General features: G+C 46.6%; 1 protein-coding gene and 1 long non-coding RNA gene across 5 annotated transcripts in view; one reads left to right on the plus strand and one right to left on the minus strand.

Moving 5' to 3' along the window:
* The window catches only part of LOC145858677 (uncharacterized), a 215904-nt gene that overhangs the window by 41807 nt on the left and 154896 nt on the right, over positions 1 to 19201 (minus strand). The window lies entirely within an intron of this gene.
* kif23 (kinesin family member 23) overlaps positions 1 to 19201 on the plus strand; it is a 59686-nt gene that overhangs the window by 29713 nt on the left and 10772 nt on the right. For 2 of the 4 annotated variants that reach the window (XM_082957481.1, XM_082957482.1), the window contains 7 exons: positions 546 to 710; positions 1049 to 1215; positions 3778 to 3951; positions 8070 to 8270; positions 8815 to 9195; positions 9685 to 9921; positions 17501 to 17589. In XM_082957481.1, the coding sequence (XP_082813607.1) occupies positions 546 to 710; positions 1049 to 1215; positions 3778 to 3951; positions 8070 to 8270; positions 8815 to 9195; positions 9685 to 9921; positions 17501 to 17589 (1414 nt within the window). The remainder of the gene's footprint in view (positions 1 to 545; positions 711 to 1048; positions 1216 to 3777; positions 3952 to 8069; positions 8271 to 8814; positions 9196 to 9684; positions 9922 to 17500; positions 17590 to 19201) is intronic. The other 2 variants (XM_082957483.1, XM_082957484.1) reach the window with 1 other exon arrangement.

Here is a 19201-nt window from a genome sequence, read left to right on the forward strand (position 1 = left end):
AGGGTAACAGGATACCAAACCTTTATTACTCTCAAGAGAATCTGTCCTCACCTCCTAACCTCAACCCCTCCTTCACCTAATCCACAGATGTCCATCCGTCTCCCCTGTATCAACACATTGCTCTGCTCTTGTCCACCCAACGCATTCCACAGCTATCCGTCTTTCTACAGAGACCCAGACTCTTTTACTAACCGTTAAGGAAATAAATTCCGCACACCTGTTGATTGAAATACATTCCAGGTGACTACCTCATGAAACTGGTTGAGAGAATGCCAAGAGTGTTGTTGTGCTATGCATGTATGCATAGCACAAATACTATGCATCTGATCTATCATGTCTTTAATATCTCAATGTTCAAAATGTCGACTCCAACAAAGTCCAGGTGTGAATACTTTCTGAAGACACTACATTTTTGTTTCTAGTAGGAGTATGTCATCTGATCGTGGGGTAACTGATGGGGCGCTGGCGCCACGGTCTTATCCAATGGGTTTTTTAGTTATGAACTGTGTTCTGGTTTTGTGGCCGGTTTTCCCCTCTGGGTCTAGAATCCACCCAGTCAGTGATGCACCAGCTGCTCCAGAACCTTCCCTCTCTGCCTGCCAGCGAGATCACTGACCCCCATGATGACGTCACTCTGCCCCGCCTCATAGAGGTGCTGGAGAAGAGACACAAGATCAGGCAGATGATGACCCAGGAGTACAACAGGGCTGGTAAGATGGTGACCCAGGAGTACAACAGGGCTGGTAAGATGGTGACCCAGGAGTACGACAGGGCTGGTAAGATGGTGACCCGGGAGTACGACAGGGCTGGTAGGATGGTGACCCGGGAGTACGACAGGGCTGGTAAGATGGTGACCCGGGAGTACGACAGGGCTGGTAAGATGGTGACCCAGGAGTACAACAGGGCTGGTAAGATGGTGACCCAGGAGTACAACAGGGCTGGTAGGATGGTGACCCAGGAGTACGACAGGGCTTTTTGATCACGTCTTAATTTGTATTCCTTCTCTTTCCTCCCCTTCTCTTTCCTCCCCTTCTCTTTCCCCATCCAGCCGACATGTTGAAGTCCATGCTCCAGGAGCTGGACAGTAGCCTGGTCTCCAAGGAGAACTTCATCCAGGACCAGAGAGGTCAACTGGGGGAGAAGGACAAGGCCCTCCATAGCCAGAAGACTGAGATAGACCGTCTGGAGAAGAAGTCCAAGATGCTGGAGTACAAGGTAAACACAATGAAATAGTACCTAATATACTGCAGACTTCACCATTCACTACAAGGTAAACACAATGAAATAGTTTCTAATATACTGCAGACTTCACCATTCACTACAAGGTAAACACAATGAAATAGTTTCTAATATACCGCAGACTTCACCATTCACTACAAGGTATGACAAAGAACAAGCTCAAGTCAGGTAGGTGACAGACGGCCATATTGAGTGTACCAGTCAGGTAGGTGACAGACGGCCATATTGAGTGTACCAGTCAGGTAGGTGACAGGCGGCCATATTGAGTGTACCAGTCAGGTAGGTGACAGGCGGCCATATTGAGTGTACCAGTCAGGTAGGTGACAGGCGGCCATATTGAGTGTACCAGTCAGGTAGGTGACAGGCGGCCATATTGAGTGTACCAGTCAGGTAGGTGACAGGCAGAGGCTGGGGCACTTTTTGCCATGATAGACTGAGTTTCCCCCACCACTGCAGCTCGGGACACACAGCTGAAAGGCTATTTGTGCAAGGACAAAGATGTAATGAGGTAGGCAGGCCCATTTCATGAGGTGGAATGAGGTAGGCGGGCCCATTTCACGAGGTGGAATGAGGTAGGTGGCAGGCAGGCCCATTTCACGAGGTGGATTGAGGTAGGCGGGTCCATTTCACGAGGTAGGCGGGTCCATTCCACGAGGTAGGCGGGCCCATTTCATGAGATGGGATGAGGTAGGCAGGCCCATTTCACGAGGTGGAATGAGGTAGGTGGCAGGCAGGCCCATTTCATGAGATGGGATGAGGTAGGTGGCAGGCCCATTTCACGAGATGGGATGAGGTAGGTAGCAGGCCCATTTCACGAGGTGGAATGAGGTAGGAAGGCCCATTTCATGAGATGGGATGAGGTAGGCAGGCCCATTTCACGAGGTGGAATGAGGTAGGTGGCAGGCAGGCCCATTTCACGAGGTGGAATGAGGTAGGAAGGCCCATTTCATGAAGTTCCCCTGGATCAGAGCATGACATGGTTTCCCTTTCACATTGAGTGGTTATTGAAAGGAAGAGGGATGGAAAAATTTGTCTAATACATTGAAGAACTATTGTCGTTTTCAGTAGATGTGAACAGACTTTGTTTACTTGCTGTTTTGAGGTGAAGAAAACATTACTTTGAGATGGTGGTGGTGCGTTAAGCCAATCAGAAGTACTATCAGATCCCCAAATGGGCACATTGATATGCCCACATTTACACGCAGTTCAGGTAGCCTGTAGGCTAGCTTCTGTGCCTAATCGGGTAGCCTGTAGGCTAGCTTCTGTGCCTAATCGGGTAGCCTGTAGGCTAGCTTCTGTGCCTAATCGGGTAGCCTGTAGGCTAGCTTCTGTGCCTAATCGGGTGCACATCCTTACTCAACATTGACAAGAGCTCTCCAAAGACCATGACTAAATTGACAACTTGTAAATGGAATGAAATAAACAAACTTGTTTCTCACAAGTGTAGCTTAGGTTTTGCGCTCTGCAAACAACATGTCCACTCTGACAATGAGAACAGTAACATGCTGACTGGACACGTCGCGTGCGCTAGCATCGCAAAATACATTTAGGAATCTGTTATTCGATTATTGCACCCACACTGCTCGCGCGCCAACGAGCGTCTGCGTTGCCAAGGGTTAAAATAGAAGTTCTATTTCTGATGCAGATCACGCTGCAAGTCCTGCCTCTCCCATCTCCTCATTGGTTTATAGAAGCAGGTACCCACGTGCCATCTCCTCATTGGTTATACCCACGTGGGTGATTGAAAGACCAACTGTTTTGTCGGTCGTCGTGGTAATACTATGAAAGTGTAGATGCCGATCACCATATAAGTTCAAAGATGAAAAAGCCTGGAAGGAAGAGGGATGACTAGAAATGATTCGGTTGGCCGTTTTTATGTGTGGATTAATTGTCGGAATAGAGGACCTTGTGCATTTCAGGTAAAATAACAACTCAATGTTTATATCCCAGGACAAATTAGCTAGCAACAGCAAGCTAGCTAAATAGGACAAATTAGCTAGCAAGTGCAAGCTAACTAGCTAAATTGCCATAAATGTTTAATGCTTTTCGACCTGTCCCCAAATTAATGTCATTGGTTCAGAGTTTGTTTTGATATTTTAACCTGCATGTCGTGATCCCGTTTGGTGTGGGGGGGACAAAATACATTTATGCACGATGGTGCAGCCGGTTTGGGTTCCGTGTAAGGCTGGAATAATAATAATAATAATAATAATATTGAATGCATTAACAGAAATGACCATAACCAAATAAACATGGTAAATGATAGTTAACAGAAAATGTGCTGCTGGTGATTATATGTAATGGAGAATTGATAGACACACTCAAACAATTCACACAATGCAGTTAAAATCTTTGTCGACCAAACAATCGACCAGTCGACTAAATGGGGTCAGCCCTGGTGTACCAGTCAGGTATTTCCTGGTCTGTAGGTCCATGTACTGTCACTTAACCTCTCTCTCTCTCTCTCTCTCGCGCTCTCTCTCTCGCGCTCTCTCTCGCGCTCCTCTCTGTCTTTCTCTGTCTCTCTCTCTCCGTCAGATTGAGATCCTGCAGAAGACCACCAACATCTATGAGGATGACAAGCGTACGTTGGAGCAGGAGCTGGAGAGCAGAGAGCAGCGTCTGCAGAGAGAGCAGACGGAGAAGAGACGTATGGAGCTACGCATGCAGGGCATGGTCCAGGACACCAAGCACAAGTGGGAGAAGGAGTGTGTGAGTAGACTAGAGGAGGAGGATCTCTCTCTGTGCTGCAGCAGGAGGGGAGGATCTCTGCCCTGGGGCTTTGGGATATTTTTTTTTTTTAGACTAGAGGAAAGAGTGCCTCGTACTGGCCCTCCAAGACGGGAGTAATGTAGAGATCTACGTGTCTATAGTGAAGTCCAGCCAAACTTTTCAGACAGGATACAGTGATGAGTATCGAAACTGTGGCCTGTAACAAAATGAAGGGCACTATGGGAGATGGCATCCAAAGGTTTAAGAGTAGTACAGTAGCAGCTGCACTTTGATTAATAATATCACCATAATCAAGAACAGATAAAAAAGGTTGACTGAATAATCTGCTTCCTACTGCTAAGAGAAAGACATGATCTGTTTCGGTAGAAATAGACAACTTCAAATCTTAGTTTCTTAACCAGCTCATCTATATGTTTTATAAACATCAATCCAAATGCGTCAGTATTTATCTGCAGGAACACGTTCCGTTGGAGAACCATCTAATGACTCAACATGCGGTTAATCTGGAACATTCTTACCAGACTTTAAAAACAATGTATTTAGTTTTGCCCAAATTAAGCTCAAGTTTTAAATCGGCAAAGGGATTCCTGCATATAGTGCATTCGGGAAGTATTCAGGCCCCTTGACTTTTTCCACATTTTGTTACGTTACCGCCATAATTCTAAAATGGATTAAATAAAACATTTCCCTTATCAATCAATAGTACGCAAGTATAAACACCATGGGACCAGGCAGCCGTCATACCGCTCAGGAAGGAGATGCGTTCTGTCTCCTAGAGATGAACGTTCTTTGGTGCAAAAAGTGCAAATCAATTCCAGAACAGCAAAGGATCGTGTGAAGATTCTGGAGGAAACGGGTAGAAAAGTACTCTATATCCACAGTAAAACGAGTCCTATATCGACATAACCTGAAAGGTCGTTCAGCAAGGAAGAAGCCACTGCTCCAAAACCGCCATAAAAAAGCCAGACTACAGTTTGCAACTGCAAATGGGGACAAAGATTGTACTTTTTGGAGAAACGTCCTCTGGTCTGATGAAACAAAAATAGAACTGTTTGGCCATAATGATCATCGTTATGTTTGGAGGGAAAAGGGGGGAGGCTTGCAAGCTGAAGAACACCATCCCAACCGTGAAGCACGGGGGTGGCAGCATCATGTTGTGGGGGTGCTTTGCTGCAGGAGGGACTGGTCCACTTCACAAAATAGATGCCATCATGAGGGAGGAAAATTATTTGGATATATTGAAGCAACATCTAAAGACATCAGTCAGGAAGTTAAAGATTGGTCACGAATGGGTCTTCCAAATGGACAATGACCCCAAGCACACTTCCAAAGTTGTGGCAAAATGGCTCAAGGACAACAAAGTCAAGGTACTGGAGTGGTCATCACAAAGCCCTGACCTCAATCGTATAGAAAATGTGTGGGCAGAACTGAATTTAAAATATAAAAAAAACAAATACCTTACTTACATAAGTATTCAGACCCTTTGCTATGAGATATGAAATTGAGATCAGGTGCATCCTGTTTCCATTGATCATCCTTGATGTTTCTACAACTTGATTGGAGTCCACCTGTGGTAATGATTTGGAAAGGCACTCAACTGGTCCCACAGTTGACAGAGCATGTCAGAACAAAAACCAACCCATGAGGTTGAAGGAATTGTCCATAGAGCTCCGAGACAGGATTGTGTTAATGCACAGATCTGGGGAAGGGTACCAAAACATTTATGCAGCATTGAAGGTCCCCAAGAACACAGTGGCCTCAATCATTCTTAAATGGAAGAAGTTTGGAACCACCAAGACTCTTCCTAGAGCTGGCCGCCCATCCAGACTGAGCAATCGGGGGAGAAGATGTTGTTCAAGGAGGTGACCAAGATCCAAAGTTCCTTTGTGGAGATGCGGAGAACCTTCCATAAGGACAACCATCTCTGCAGCACTCCACCAATCAGGCCTTTACGGTAGAGTGGCCAGACGGAAGCCACTCCTCAGTAAAAGGTAAATGACAGCCCTCTTGGAGTTTGCCAAAAGGCACCTAAAGGACTCTCAGACCATGAGAAACAAGATTCTCTGGTCTGATGAAACCAAGACTGAACTCTTTGGCCTGAATGGCAAGTGTCACGTCTGGAGGAAACCTGGCACCATCCCTACGGTGAAGCATGGTGGTGGCGGCATCGTGCTGTGGGAATGTTTTGCAGCGGCTGCGAGACTAGTCAGGATTTGGGGGAAAGATGAACGGACCAAAGTACAGAGATCCTTAATGAAAACTTGCTCAGGTCCTTAGACTGGGGCGAAGTTTCACCTTTCAACAGGATAACAGGACCCTAAGCACACAGCCAAGAAAACGCAGGATTGGCTTATATATGGAGACCCCTCCCCCAGCGTAGACGGGGCTTAGTCTGTAGACGGTTGTGACCAGTGTTCCATGACCATCTACGTAGGGCAGCAGTACCGGAGGATAGCCGGCCAGTGACTGAAGGGTCTGAATACTTATGTAAATAAGTTACTTTTGTGTGTGTGTATCTATCTATCTATAATATGCATTTGCAAACATTTCTAAACCTGTTTTGCCTTAGTCATTATGGGTTAGTGAGTGTAGATTGAAGGGGGGGAATTATTTAATACATTTTAGAATAAAGCTGTAACTAATTGTGGAAAAAGGGAAGGGGTCTGATTTCCTTTCCGATTGCACTGTGTGTTAGATATACTGTCAGTGATGCGTTCGTTTAGAAGTGCAGCTTTAGGACTGAGATCTAATATTCAATAGGCCAAGTCTGAGATTGTTTAGGGCCTGTAGCTGAGATGTGATGTAGGGTTGGACAATTTTGGACTAAATATCTCATTTGGCTAAGGTGTATGTTAACTTCTGACTTCAGCTGTACATACTGTCAGGGTAGAGGACTTCACTAGTTCTAGAATTAGATCAGATTAATGAATACATACTGTGCTAACTGAGTACAAATCAGGCCCCGGGAGACCAAAGCTTCTCTCAACCCTATCACATGTTCCGGACTCGGGCACCGGGGTGACAGTGGACTTTAGTGGGCCCACATACTTCCAACGGTATATGTAATTCCCTCACCATGGAGCTTCCCACGATGATGGTGGGAGTTGTCAAAGGAGATGGAGATGTGGGGGGGCTGGAAGCGGTTAAACAGCCGCAGAGCCGGGTCTGATGAAATCACGAGTTACCGCTGGGAGTTACCGCTGGGAGTTACCGCTGGGAGTTACCGCTGGGAGTTACCGCTGGGAGTTACCGCTGGGAGTTACCGCTGCGAGTAATCGTGGGCGCCTTCCTCCAACGGTGCTCCGCTGGATGAGGGGTAGCGCAGGCAGCCTGTGAGGCGTGTGAAGGCCCCATTGATTTTGTTTTAGCGGGGAGAATTGGTCAGAATGGATCCTGAGCACTCCCTCCCCTGCCACTGTAGCTGAGGAACCCCGTCTGATTGGTGCTTGGCCTGGTCGTTCAGGGTGGCGCTCTCAAATGCCTCCTGCTATTGGGTAGCATCCTTCAGTAAGGCCGGTCGTTCCTGAAGCTCCTTGTTCTCCAAGTGAGGCCAAATCATCCCACCCTTTTTAAGTCACAAATGTCTTTTACATTTTTCACAAAGGAAGGCGGCGAGAGTCCTTCTTTTACACTAAAACAAACATAATTTAGAGTTGTCACATTTCATGGCTTTTGTAGAGTAACTGGCTACCATCTTCAGTCACAGCTAGCGTGTACATGCACAGATGCTGTGCACTCGGCTCTGGAAATACTGTCCCAGCACGAAGGCTAACCGCGACGTGAGTTTTCTAAAACATGAAGCAGGGTGGCTCCAATTTAATTCAAAAGAAACAAAATTGAAATGCTGTGTTAGACTTCACTCTAGTTGGTCAGAGCAGCTGGCTAACACAACTGGTGGCAAGCACTTTGAAGAGCACAAGTAACGTTGAGCAGACATGATCAGGGTGCTTCATCTATACATCTGTTTTCCTACTCGTTAACTTACCCCGTTAAGCTCTCGCATTTAAAAACCAACAACTCGGGGCACGTGTTAACTGATACACCAATCGTCTGCAGTAGTTGTGTTAACCCTGGCTGGTTCTGGTTTGTGTTTCCAGGAGCGGCGTGTGTGCGCCAAGCAGCTGGAGATGCAGAACAAGCTGTGGGTGAAAGACGAGAAGCTGAAGCAGCTGAAGGCCATCGTGACGGAGAGCAAGACCCCCTCAGACCAGCGCCCCGCCCCCGACAAGCCCCAGCGCCCCTCCCGGGAGAGGGACCGCGTCCCCGCCAAGAGATCTGCCTCGCCGTCGCCCATTCCCGTACGTTACCACAACGTGCCCTTCTAGAGCACTGACTCGTCTAGCTAATATACCTTACTAATGTGTTTTCCTTTCCTAATCAAAGGAAGCAAAATGAATCCCCTTTCCAAAACAAACTGTTTCCCCTTTACTGCTAACAGGTTGACCAGTCTCTGCTGACTGGCAGGCCTGTTAATCAGGAAGTGAAAACACATCTGACTGTTATTTTACGCATTATAATGTGGACTTAATGTCTTGAAGTTACTGACCCTGACTTTTTGTGGAAGGTTTAACTGAAATCCACTGTTCTATCCCATACTTTGTCATACTTTGATTGAATGTAACATTTATGTAATTGTATGTTGTCCATCTGGTGTGCATGTAGCCTGTGTATGTTTGTTAGTGTGTGTAGCCAGCCATGGATGGGATGGTATGGTATGTAATGGATGGATGGTATGGAATGAATTGGATCATATGGTATGGGATGGATGGATGCGATGTATCCCAACTAGCGGGTTGACTTGTCTATCTGCACCACCACCATACTCTGTACTCTGCCCTGCAGCCCGTCCACTCCAGGTCCAGCCAGGCCCTAGACCCAGTGTACGCCCCTTCCCATCCCCAGCAGGTCAGGCAGTGGCCAGGGTCAGGCTCACATCCCACCTCCCCTCCTCAGACCGCTAGCACCGGCACCAGTTCCCTCTCTGTGACCTCCTGCATCTCAGAGTGGGAGCAGAGAGTCCCTCAGGACAGACATGCTATTGCTAACCCGGCCCAGTACCGGGCCCTTAAGAATAGAACCCAAGCTCGGACACAGGGTTTACCCAGCAGCCTTAGCAGGAGGAGAGGCAGGTGTTGGGAGAGGGCCAGAGAAAGAGAGGAAGAGAGAGAGGTTCCTGACCAGACCTGTGATCTAGACCTAGAGGAACAGGAAGGAGCTTACATGGTCAGTGAGTCTCAAGACTAAGGTGGTAAGGTCATCTGGTAGGTAGCAGAGCTGCAGTTAAAGTAGATTACTCTAACCAGCTCATCAGCTGACCTTTTTAGGTTTGTTGTGGTAATGTTTCTATATAACTGGTACTATGTTCTTGTTTACACTTTTAGACCGAAATAAAATGATATTCTAATGTAATAGGATCCGTTGTTCCTCCTAAAACATCAAATGACGATGTAAGAACAACGTGTCCACTACCAAACCGTGTTTCAGTCGTTTCCTACCACCATGATGACTTTATGAAGCATGTGACTGATCCCTGATTGGATCAGATTGAGTTGTTTTGTTTGGTTGGCTAGATTGTACTTCCTGTAGAGTTGATGTTCTATTACTGTCACTAACTCCAGCAATTGAATGTTTAAAAAAAAAAAATATTGTTAGCAACCCATGATTCTCAGGCTCTGACTTTCCCCCCTCTGCTTCGTTTCCGTCGACGACCAGACGGGTCCCCCGGTGCGTGTGGTCCACAGGCGCTCCAACTCTGCGGGCGGAGAGAGGTGGGTGGACCACAAGCCGTCGTCTAATGTAGAGCTGGACACGGTGATGCAGCCCATCCTGGGATCCAACGCCATTAAGGTCTCGGCCCCCAGCGAGAAGGCCCTAGCCAAGTGTGACAAGTACATGCTCACTCACCAAGACCTGGCCTCTGATGGAGAGATACAGACCAAACTCATTAAGGTATGTATCAGCCAGACTTGCAGAAAGCTCTCTGAATTTATTTACTGTCAAATTTCAATTAATAGCCTGGCCGTTTTATTTGCTTTAATCACTGAACACAACCAGCACTTATTAGAGACGGGCTTCTATTTGAGCCAGGTGTCCATTTCCTTACTAAACCTCCCCCCCACCCCACCTTCCAGTATCGCCCTCTTCTGATTTTCCACTTTTTGACTTGGCCGTTCTCTCACTCGTTTTGGATCGATCCCAGATTGCCTGGCTGTTGCCTCACACAAATTCTATTCTGCCAATTTGATCACTGCTAGCTTGAATTTGATGTCATTTTCTTTTAGGTGGCACCGTGGCTGGCAACGATGACAGAATATTTTTTAATGACCGTGGGAATATCAGAGTTGTCCATTGTAACCTTGAAATCAGTTCATTTAGACCCGCCATTTATTTGACAGTGTTTATTTGCTGAAATGTGTGCCGATGCCTGGTGTCGTAGTGTTTGCTGTCATTAATTGTGAAGACTTTTATATTATCAAATCAATTCTGTGTAATTATTCCTTACTAATCATGTAACTTTAATTGACTAGGAAGTTGGGGCACCACGGGAAAATGTTTATAGACTATATTTCCCGAATTAACTCTATTTTCATATCTTATCAATGTATTATTACCGCATCAGTCATATTCTGAATGTCGCAAACCCTTGGATATCTGCACGAACCCTAACACAGATCAGCAATATACAAATTGGCTTAATTATTTATTTACTAACTATCTTAATCAATTACATAAACACACACAATAGTTAATCATTGGTTACTGACATGATACACTGAAAAGTCCCTTAGTGGGCTTAGCCGATATGACGGCTTGGTAGACAAAGGAAAGGGGTGGGGCCAGCTCAAAAGTGGGAAACTCAGTGGACCCCCGTACATACTCTACACTCATGGAAATGCTTGTACTTTGAACAACCGCTCATTCGAAAATAAATGGCAATATACATATTTACGAGTGTATGCCTTTGTTGTTGCTCTCTAAGCTCACCGGTCCGTCTGCTGGATAGATTGTCGACAGAAAGTCTCTGTTTTGTCCACCAGAGATCAGTCTTTCGGAGTTGTAGCTTGTTATAATGGATACGTCAGAGTACCATTCGGTCGTTCGACTGGTTGCGTTTAGCAGACTGAAGTATTTAAACAGCTGCAGTCTGAATAATTATTTAGTTTGTAGATTTCTTAGCCATTTTTAACGTGGGAGTGATCTCCACGTTCTCTGGTAGAGTTGCCAACCATTTCAACATGTAGTGACAGCTTTCATGTTTTCTGGTCTAATGTACATTTTGTCGGAAGTGTGTTTTATACTTTTAGTAGAAAAGGGGGGTGTTCCATGACACCGTGTAATGTCTGGGGCTCACGGGGGGGGGGGCGTTCCGTGGGATGTCTGGGGCTCACGGGGGGGGGGCGTTCCGTGGAATGTCTGGGGCTCACGGGGGGGGGCGTTCCGTGGAATGTCTGGGGCTCACGGGGGGGGGGCGTTCCGTGGAATGTCTGGGGCTCACGGGGGGGGGCGTTCCGTGGAATGTCTGGGGCTCACGGGGGGCGGCGTTCCGTGGAATGTCTGGGGCTCACGGGGGGGGGGGGGGGGGCGTTCCGTGGAATGTCTGGGGCTCACGGGGGGGGGCGTTCCGTGGATTGTCTGGGGCTCACGGGGGGGGTGGGGGGGCGTTCCGTGGAATGTCTGGGGCTCACGGGGGGGGGGGGGGGGGGGGCGTTCCGTGGAATGTCTGGGGCTCACGGGGGGGGGGGGGGGGGGGGGCGTTCCGTGGAATGTCTGGGGCTCACGGGGGGGGGGCGTTCCGTGGAATGTCTGGGGCTCACGGGGGGGCGTTCCGTGGAATGTCTGGGGCTCACGGGGGGGGCGTTCCGTGGAATGTCTGGGGCTCACGGGGGGGGGCGTTCCGTGGAATGTCTGGGGCTCACGGGGGCGTGGCCACTGACTGACTGATCCTAAGTTACTATGAAAAGCAATTCTCATTTAGAAGACTAACATTACATAGACTTTTGGAAAGATAATTTATTTTATCCCACATTACGATGCAAACCCCATCATTGAGAAGTGTATACAAACAAAGAAACAGTAATGTGTTTCCTGTCCTTCATGAGGTCACCAAATGAAACAAACTCGACATGACTGTTCCTTAGGTGTCCACGGACCAATCCAGCTGTTTCGAATACAGAAATACAGTGCAATTATTCAACCTTTTGATGTCCAAGTGTCTCTCTGTTCCACATTCTAATCTTGATACTACAGAGTATGTTACGACAGCCATAAAGCGGTCGATCCACCTCTGTTGGAGAGAGAGGACGCTGTAGAGCAGGAGAGTTATGACACTTGCTATTAACCTCTTACATCTAGACGTTCCGCTAGCGGAACACCTGCTCCAATATCCAATGATGGGCGTGGCGCGAATTACAAATTCCTCAAAAATACAAAAACTTCAATTTTTCAAACATATGACTATTTTACAGCATTTTAAAGACAAGACTCTCCTTTATCTAACCACACTGTCCGATTTCAAAAAGGCTTTACAGCGAAAGCAAAACATTAGATTATGTCAGCAGAGTACCCAGCCAGAAATAATCAGACATCCATTTTTCAAGCTAGCATATAATGACACAAAAACCCAAACCACAGCTAAATGCAGCACTAACCTTTGATCTTCATCAGATGACAACCCTAGGACATTATGTTATACAATACATGCATGTTTTGTTCAATCAAGTTAATATTTATGTCAAAAACCAGCTTTTTACATTAGCATGTGACGTTCAGAACTAGCATTCCCACCGAACACTTCCGGTGAATTTACTAAATTACTCACGATAAACATTCACAAAAAACATTATTTTAAGAATTATAGATACAGAACTCCTTTGTGCAATCGAGGTGTCCGATTTTAAAATAGCTTTTCGGTGAAAGCACATTTTGCAATATTCTGAGTAGATAGCCCAGCCATCACGGCTAGCTATTTTGACACAAACCAAGTTTAGCCCTGACCAAACTCGGATTTACTATTAGAAACGTTTTATTACCTTTGCTGTCTTCGTCAGAATGCACTCCCAGGACTGCTACTTCAATAACAAATGTTGGTTTGGTTCAAAATAATCCATAGTTGTATCCAAATAGCGGCGTTTTGTTCGTGCGTTCAAGACACTATCCGAAGTGTAAATAAGGGTCACGCGCACGACGCATTTCGTGACAAAAAAATTCTAAATATTCCATTACCGTACTTCGAAGCATGTCAACCGCTGTTTAAAATCAATTTTTATGCCATTTTTCTCGTAAAAAAGCGATAATATTCCGACCGGGAGTGGTGGTTTTCGTTCAAAGACGAAATAATAGAGTCGACTCGTGCACGAGCCTGAGTCTCATAGTACTGTGACCGGCCACTATCCAAACGCGCTAATGTTTTTCAACCAGGGCTTGCAAAGCCACGATTCAGCTTTTTGCCGCCTTCTGAGAGCCCATGGGAGCCGTAGGAAGTGTCACGTAACAGCAGAGATCCCCTGTATTGGATAGAGATAATCAAGAAGGCCAAGAAATTCAGACAGGGCACTTCCTGCATGGAATCTTCTCAGGTTTTGGCCTGCCAAATGAGTTCTGTTATACTCACAGACACCATTCAAACAGTTTTAGAAACTTTGGAGTGTTTTCTATCCAAAGCTAATAATTATATGCATATTCTAGTTTCTGGGCAGGAGTAATAATCAGATTAAATCGGGTACGTTTTTTAATCCGGCCGTGAAAATACTGCCCCCTAGCCATAACAGGTTTTAAAATACTATTTGAGACTGTTTTAATTGACGTTTTACGGTCACCTAGCCCATGATTCCTCATGTCCTCTCTGCGCCTCCTTGTTAAAATTTATTGGAAGAGAAGGTCTGTGGAATTGACCTTCGACATCTGATAATAAGAAAGAGAGGACACAGGTAATCAAGGGAAGACTTTTTGAGGTTCTGTGGAATGGATAATTAACGCCTGTGGCCTAATCAATTCAAATCAAATGTTATTTGTCACATGCTTGGTAAACAACAGGTGTAAACTAACAGAGAAATAGTAGAATAAATACACAATAAGTAACGATTACTAGGCTAATACAGGGAGTACCAGTACTGAGTGGATGTGCTGGGCTATGACGTAAATGAGGTAGATATGTACATATATAGGTAGGGATAAAGTGACTAGGCAACAAGATAAAACCGTAACAGCAGCATATGTGATGAGTCAAAATGTTCTTTATGTAACCGATGTGAAATGGCTAGTTAGTTAGCGGTGGTGTAACCGATGTGAAATGGCTAGCTAGTTAGCGGTGGTGTAACCGGTGTGAAATGGCTAGTTAGTTAGCGGTGGTGTAACCGGTGTGAAATGGCTAGCTAGTTAGCGGTGGTGTAACCGGTGTGAAATGGCTAGCTAGTTAGCGGTGGTGTAACCGGTGTGAAATGGCTAGCTAGTTAGCGGTGGTGTAACCGGTGTGAAATGGCTAGCTAGTTAGCGGTGGTGTAACCGGTGTGAAATGGCTAGCTAGTTAGCGGTGGTGTAACCGGTGTGAAATGGCTAGCTAGTTAGCGGTGGTGTAACCGGTGTGAAATGGCTAGCTAGTTAGCGGTGGTGTAACCGGTGTGAAATGGCTAGCTAGTTAGCGGTGGTGTAACCGGTGTGAAATGGCTAGCTAGTTAGCGGTGGTGTAACCGGTGTGAAATGGCTAGCTAGTTAGCGGTGGTGTAACCGGTGTGAAATGGCTAGCTAGTTAGCGGTGGTGTAACCGGTGTGAAATGGCTAGCTAGTTAGCGGTGGTGTAACCGGTGTGAAATGGCTAGCTAGTTAGCGGTGGTGTAACCGGTGTGAAATGGCTAGTTAGTTAGCGGTGGTGCGCGCTAATAGTGTTTCAATCAGTGACGTCACTCGCTCTGAGACTTGAAGTAGGGTTTCCCCTTGCGTTGCAAGGGCCGCGGCTTTTGTGGCGCGATGGGTAACGATGCTTCGTGGGGTGTCAGTTGTTGATGTGTGCAGAGGGTCCCTGGTTCGAGCCCAGGTTGGGGCGAAGAGAGGGACGGAACCTACACTGTTACATTACGATGGCCTTCATGGTCAATGCAAATTAGTTCAACAACAGAAACCCGGACTAACTATTCATCAGTCTGATGGCTTGGTGGTAGAAGCTGTTCAGGGTCCTGTTGGCTCCAGACTTGGTGGTAGAAGCTGTTCAGGGTCCTGTTGGCTCCAGACTTGATGGTAGAAGCTGTTCAGGGTCCTGTTGGCTCCAGACTTGGTGCATCGGTACCGCTTGCCGTGCGGTAGCAGAGAGAACTGTCTATGACTTGGGTGGCTGGAGTTTATGGCAATTTTTTTAGGGCCATCCTCTGACAACGCCCGGAATAGAGGTATATGGCGCCTTGCAGTTGGATGCCAAGCAGTTGCCATACCAAGCGGTGATGCAGCCAGTCAAGATGCTCTCAATGGTGCAGCTGTATAACTTTTTGAGGATCTGAGGGCCCGTGCCAAATCTTTTCTTGGTGCGTGTACCATGATAATTCCTAAGTGATATGGGCAGTGAACTTGAAGCTCTCAACCCGCACCCACTATAGCCCCGTTCGATGTGGATGGGGGCGTGCTCGGCCCTCCTTTTCCTGTAGTCCACGATCAGCTCCTTGGTCTTGCTGACGTTGAGGAAAAAGTTGTTGTCCTGGCACCACACTGCCAGGTGTCTGACGACCTCCCTATAGGCTGTCTCGTCATCGATCAGGCCAGTAAACTTAATGATGGTGTCGTGCACGGCCACGTAGTTGTGGGTGAACAGGGAGTACAGAAGGGGACTGAGCACGCACCCCTGAGGGGCCCCCGTGTTGAGGATCAGTGTGGAGGATGTGTTGTTGCCTACCCTTACCACCTGGGGGGCGGCCCGTCAGGAAGTCCAGAATCCAGTTGCAGAGGGAGGTGTTTAGTCCCAGGGTCCTTAGCTTAGTGATGAGCTTTGAGTGCACTATGGTGTTGAACGCTGAGCTGTAGTCAATGAATAACATTCTCACATAGGTGTTCCTTTTGTCCAGGTGGGAAAGAGCAGTGTGGAGTGCAATAGAGATTGTGTCATCTGTGGATCTGTTGGGGCGGTATATGAATTGGAGTGGGCCGAGGGTGTCTGGGATGATGGATTTGATGTGAGCCATGTCATCCTTTGAAAGAATTTCAGGGCTACAGATGTAAGTGTTACGGGGTGGTAATAATGTACAGGTTACCGTGGTGTTCTTGGCCACAGGGACTATGGTGGTCTGCTTGAAACATGTAGGTATTAGACTGTCAGGAGGAGGTTGATGTCAGTTTAGACCCTTGTTAGCTGGTCAGTGCATGCTCTAAGTATGAGTCCTGGTAATCTGTCTGGCCCAGCGGCCTTGTGAATCGTTATGAGAATTTTGTTTCAATTAAAATACTCAGTCTACAACCCTGAATTTGTAAGATTCTGTTTGAATAACAGACAGGGTCCCAGTTTACAATAGTAAAAAAATGTTTATTCACGAGGGCGCTCTGAAATCCATTGTACAGAGACGTCATTATATACCAGGCTCCGTATTTACGCACACACATACACACAAACATTAAGGCCCAGGTCTCTTAACAGTATAGATCATTACACAGCCGACAGTTCCATTCCTCTGAGATTAGGGAAACCTTGAGGGGAACTCCCTCTCATATCTTAAACCCTCAGAGTTCAAGCTAGGGCAGGTCAACCACAGTTTAACAGTTCTTGATGTTTACTTAAACACACAGACACACATTCTTCTCTTATCCTAGTCCAACCTCGTTAGACTTAGGCTTAAACCCTTTAGTTAGTCATTCTACATGCTATATAGACCATCTCCCTAATAGTTAAGTCTCAGGGTAGAATTATTTAATCATTACATTCAAACATATAAATCCCTTTACAGAATGTTAACCTGTTTTTAAAGGTCTTATATCCTCTACGGTGAGCGAGATCAGTCGTCCGGAACAGCTGCTGCTCTCATGCATGGTACAGTGTTGCTTGCCTCGAAGCGAGCATAGAAGGAATTTAGATCATCTGGTAGGCTCGCATCACTGGGCAGCTCGTGGCTCTTTCCCTTTGTAATCCATGATGGTTTGTCGGATGTCGTAACAGGATTTCCAGATTCGTCTCCAGGTTAGAGTCCCGCTCCTTGAAAGCAGCAGCTCTAGCCTTTAGCTCGGTGCGGATGTTGCCTGTAATCCATGGCTTCTACTAACTTACTACTAACTTAATACTGCTACTACTAACATGCAGAATTGGTCAGGAGCTCGTAAAGGTGCCAGCTATCCATCTCTACAGCGCAATCTTTAATGCTTGTGTTCTCATGCCTGTATTCCCGTGTGGCTCAGTTGGTAGAGCATTGCGTTTGAAACGTCTGGTTGTGGGTTCGATTCCCACGGGGGACCAGTATGAAAAATGTATGCACTCACTACTTTAAGTCGCTCTGGATAAGAGAGTCTGCTAAATTTAACAAAATGTAAATGTGTTCTGACGCCTGTGTTGTGAACTTTTTAGGGTGAAGTGTTCAAGACACGAGGGGGAGGACAGGCAGTCCAGTTCACTGATATAGAAACTCTGAGACAGGAGCTGCCTACTGGACCAAGGTAGGTGTCCTGTCTACTGCCATTTTATGGCTGCTAACTTACTGCTTCTGCTAACTTACGACTACATAGAGACTGAGACCGGAGCTCCCCACTGGAAGAATGTAGGTTTCCTGTCTACTGCTAACTTAGACTGCTACTAGTAGTACTAGTACCACTGTTACTGCTAACTTACTGCTAACTTACTCCATACATTCATACATCCCATGTTTCATGAGTTGAATTAAAATACTCCAGAAATGTTCCATACGCACAAAAGCTTATTTCTCTCAGATTTTGTGCAAAAAATGTGTTTACATCCCTGTTAGTGAGCATTTATCCTTTGCTAAAATAATCCATCCACCTGACAGGTGTGGCATATCAAGAAGCTGATTAAACAGCATGATCATTACACAGCAGCACCTTGTGCTGGGGACAATAGAAGGCCACTCTAAAATGTGCAGTTGTCACACAACACAATACCACGTGTCTTTGAGGGAGCAGTGCAATTGGCATGCTGACTGCAGGAATGTCCACCAGAGCTGTTGCCAGATACTTTTATGTTAATTTCTCTACCATAAGCCGCCTCCAACGTCATTTTAGAGAATTTGTCAGTACGTCCAACCGGCCTCACAACCGCAGACCACGTGTAACCACGCCAACCCAGGACCTCCACATCCGACTTTTTCACCTGCGGGATTGTCTGAGACCAGGTACTCGAACAGCAGATGAAACTGTGGGTTTGCACAACCAAAGAATTTCTGCACAAACTGTCAGAAACCGTCTCAGTGAAGCTCATCTGTATGTGCGTCGTCCTCACCAGAGTCTTGACTTGCTCTTCACGGATGAATCCCGGTTTGAACTGTACAGGGCAGATGGCAGACAGGGTGTATGGCAGTCATGTGGGCAAGCGGTTTGCTGATGTCAACATTGTGAACAGAGTCCCCCATGGTGGGGTTATGTTATGGGCAGGCGTAAGCTACGGACAATGAATGCAATTGCATTTTATTGATTTGAATGCGCAGCGATACCGTGATGAGATCCTGAGGCCCATTGTCGTGCCATTCAGCCGCCGCCTCGTGTTTCAGCATGATAATGCACGGCCTCATGTCTCAGGGGCCATGCATTAAAGTTCTTCCATGGCCTGCATATACTCTCCAGGCATGTCACCCGTTGAGCATGTTTGGGATGCTCTGGATCGACGTGTACGACAGGGTGTTCCAGTTCCCGCCAATATCCAGATACTTCGCACAGCCATTGAAGAGTAGTGGGACAACATTCCACAGGACACAATCAACAGCCTGATAAACTCTATGTGAGGGAGATGTGTTGACTGCATGAGACAAATGGAGGTCACACCAGATACTGACTGGTTTTCTCATGATTTGGAAATTGCTCCCAAGGATGAACCAGACTTGTGAAGGTCTACCATTTTGTTTTCTGGGGTCTTGGCTGATTTCCCCATGATTTCAAGCTAAGAGGCACTGAGTTTGATGGTAGGCCTTGAAATACATCTACAGGTACACCTCCAATTGACACAAATTATGTCAATTAGACTAACACAATCAACAGCCTGATCCACTCTATGTGAAGGAGACGTGTCGCGCTGCATGAGGCAAACGGAGGTCACACCAGA

This window comes from Salmo salar, chromosome 10 (assembly GCF_965601325.2).
Source record: "Salmo salar chromosome 10, fSalSal1, whole genome shotgun sequence".
Classification (NCBI taxonomy): Eukaryota; Metazoa; Chordata; class Actinopteri; order Salmoniformes; family Salmonidae; genus Salmo; species Salmo salar.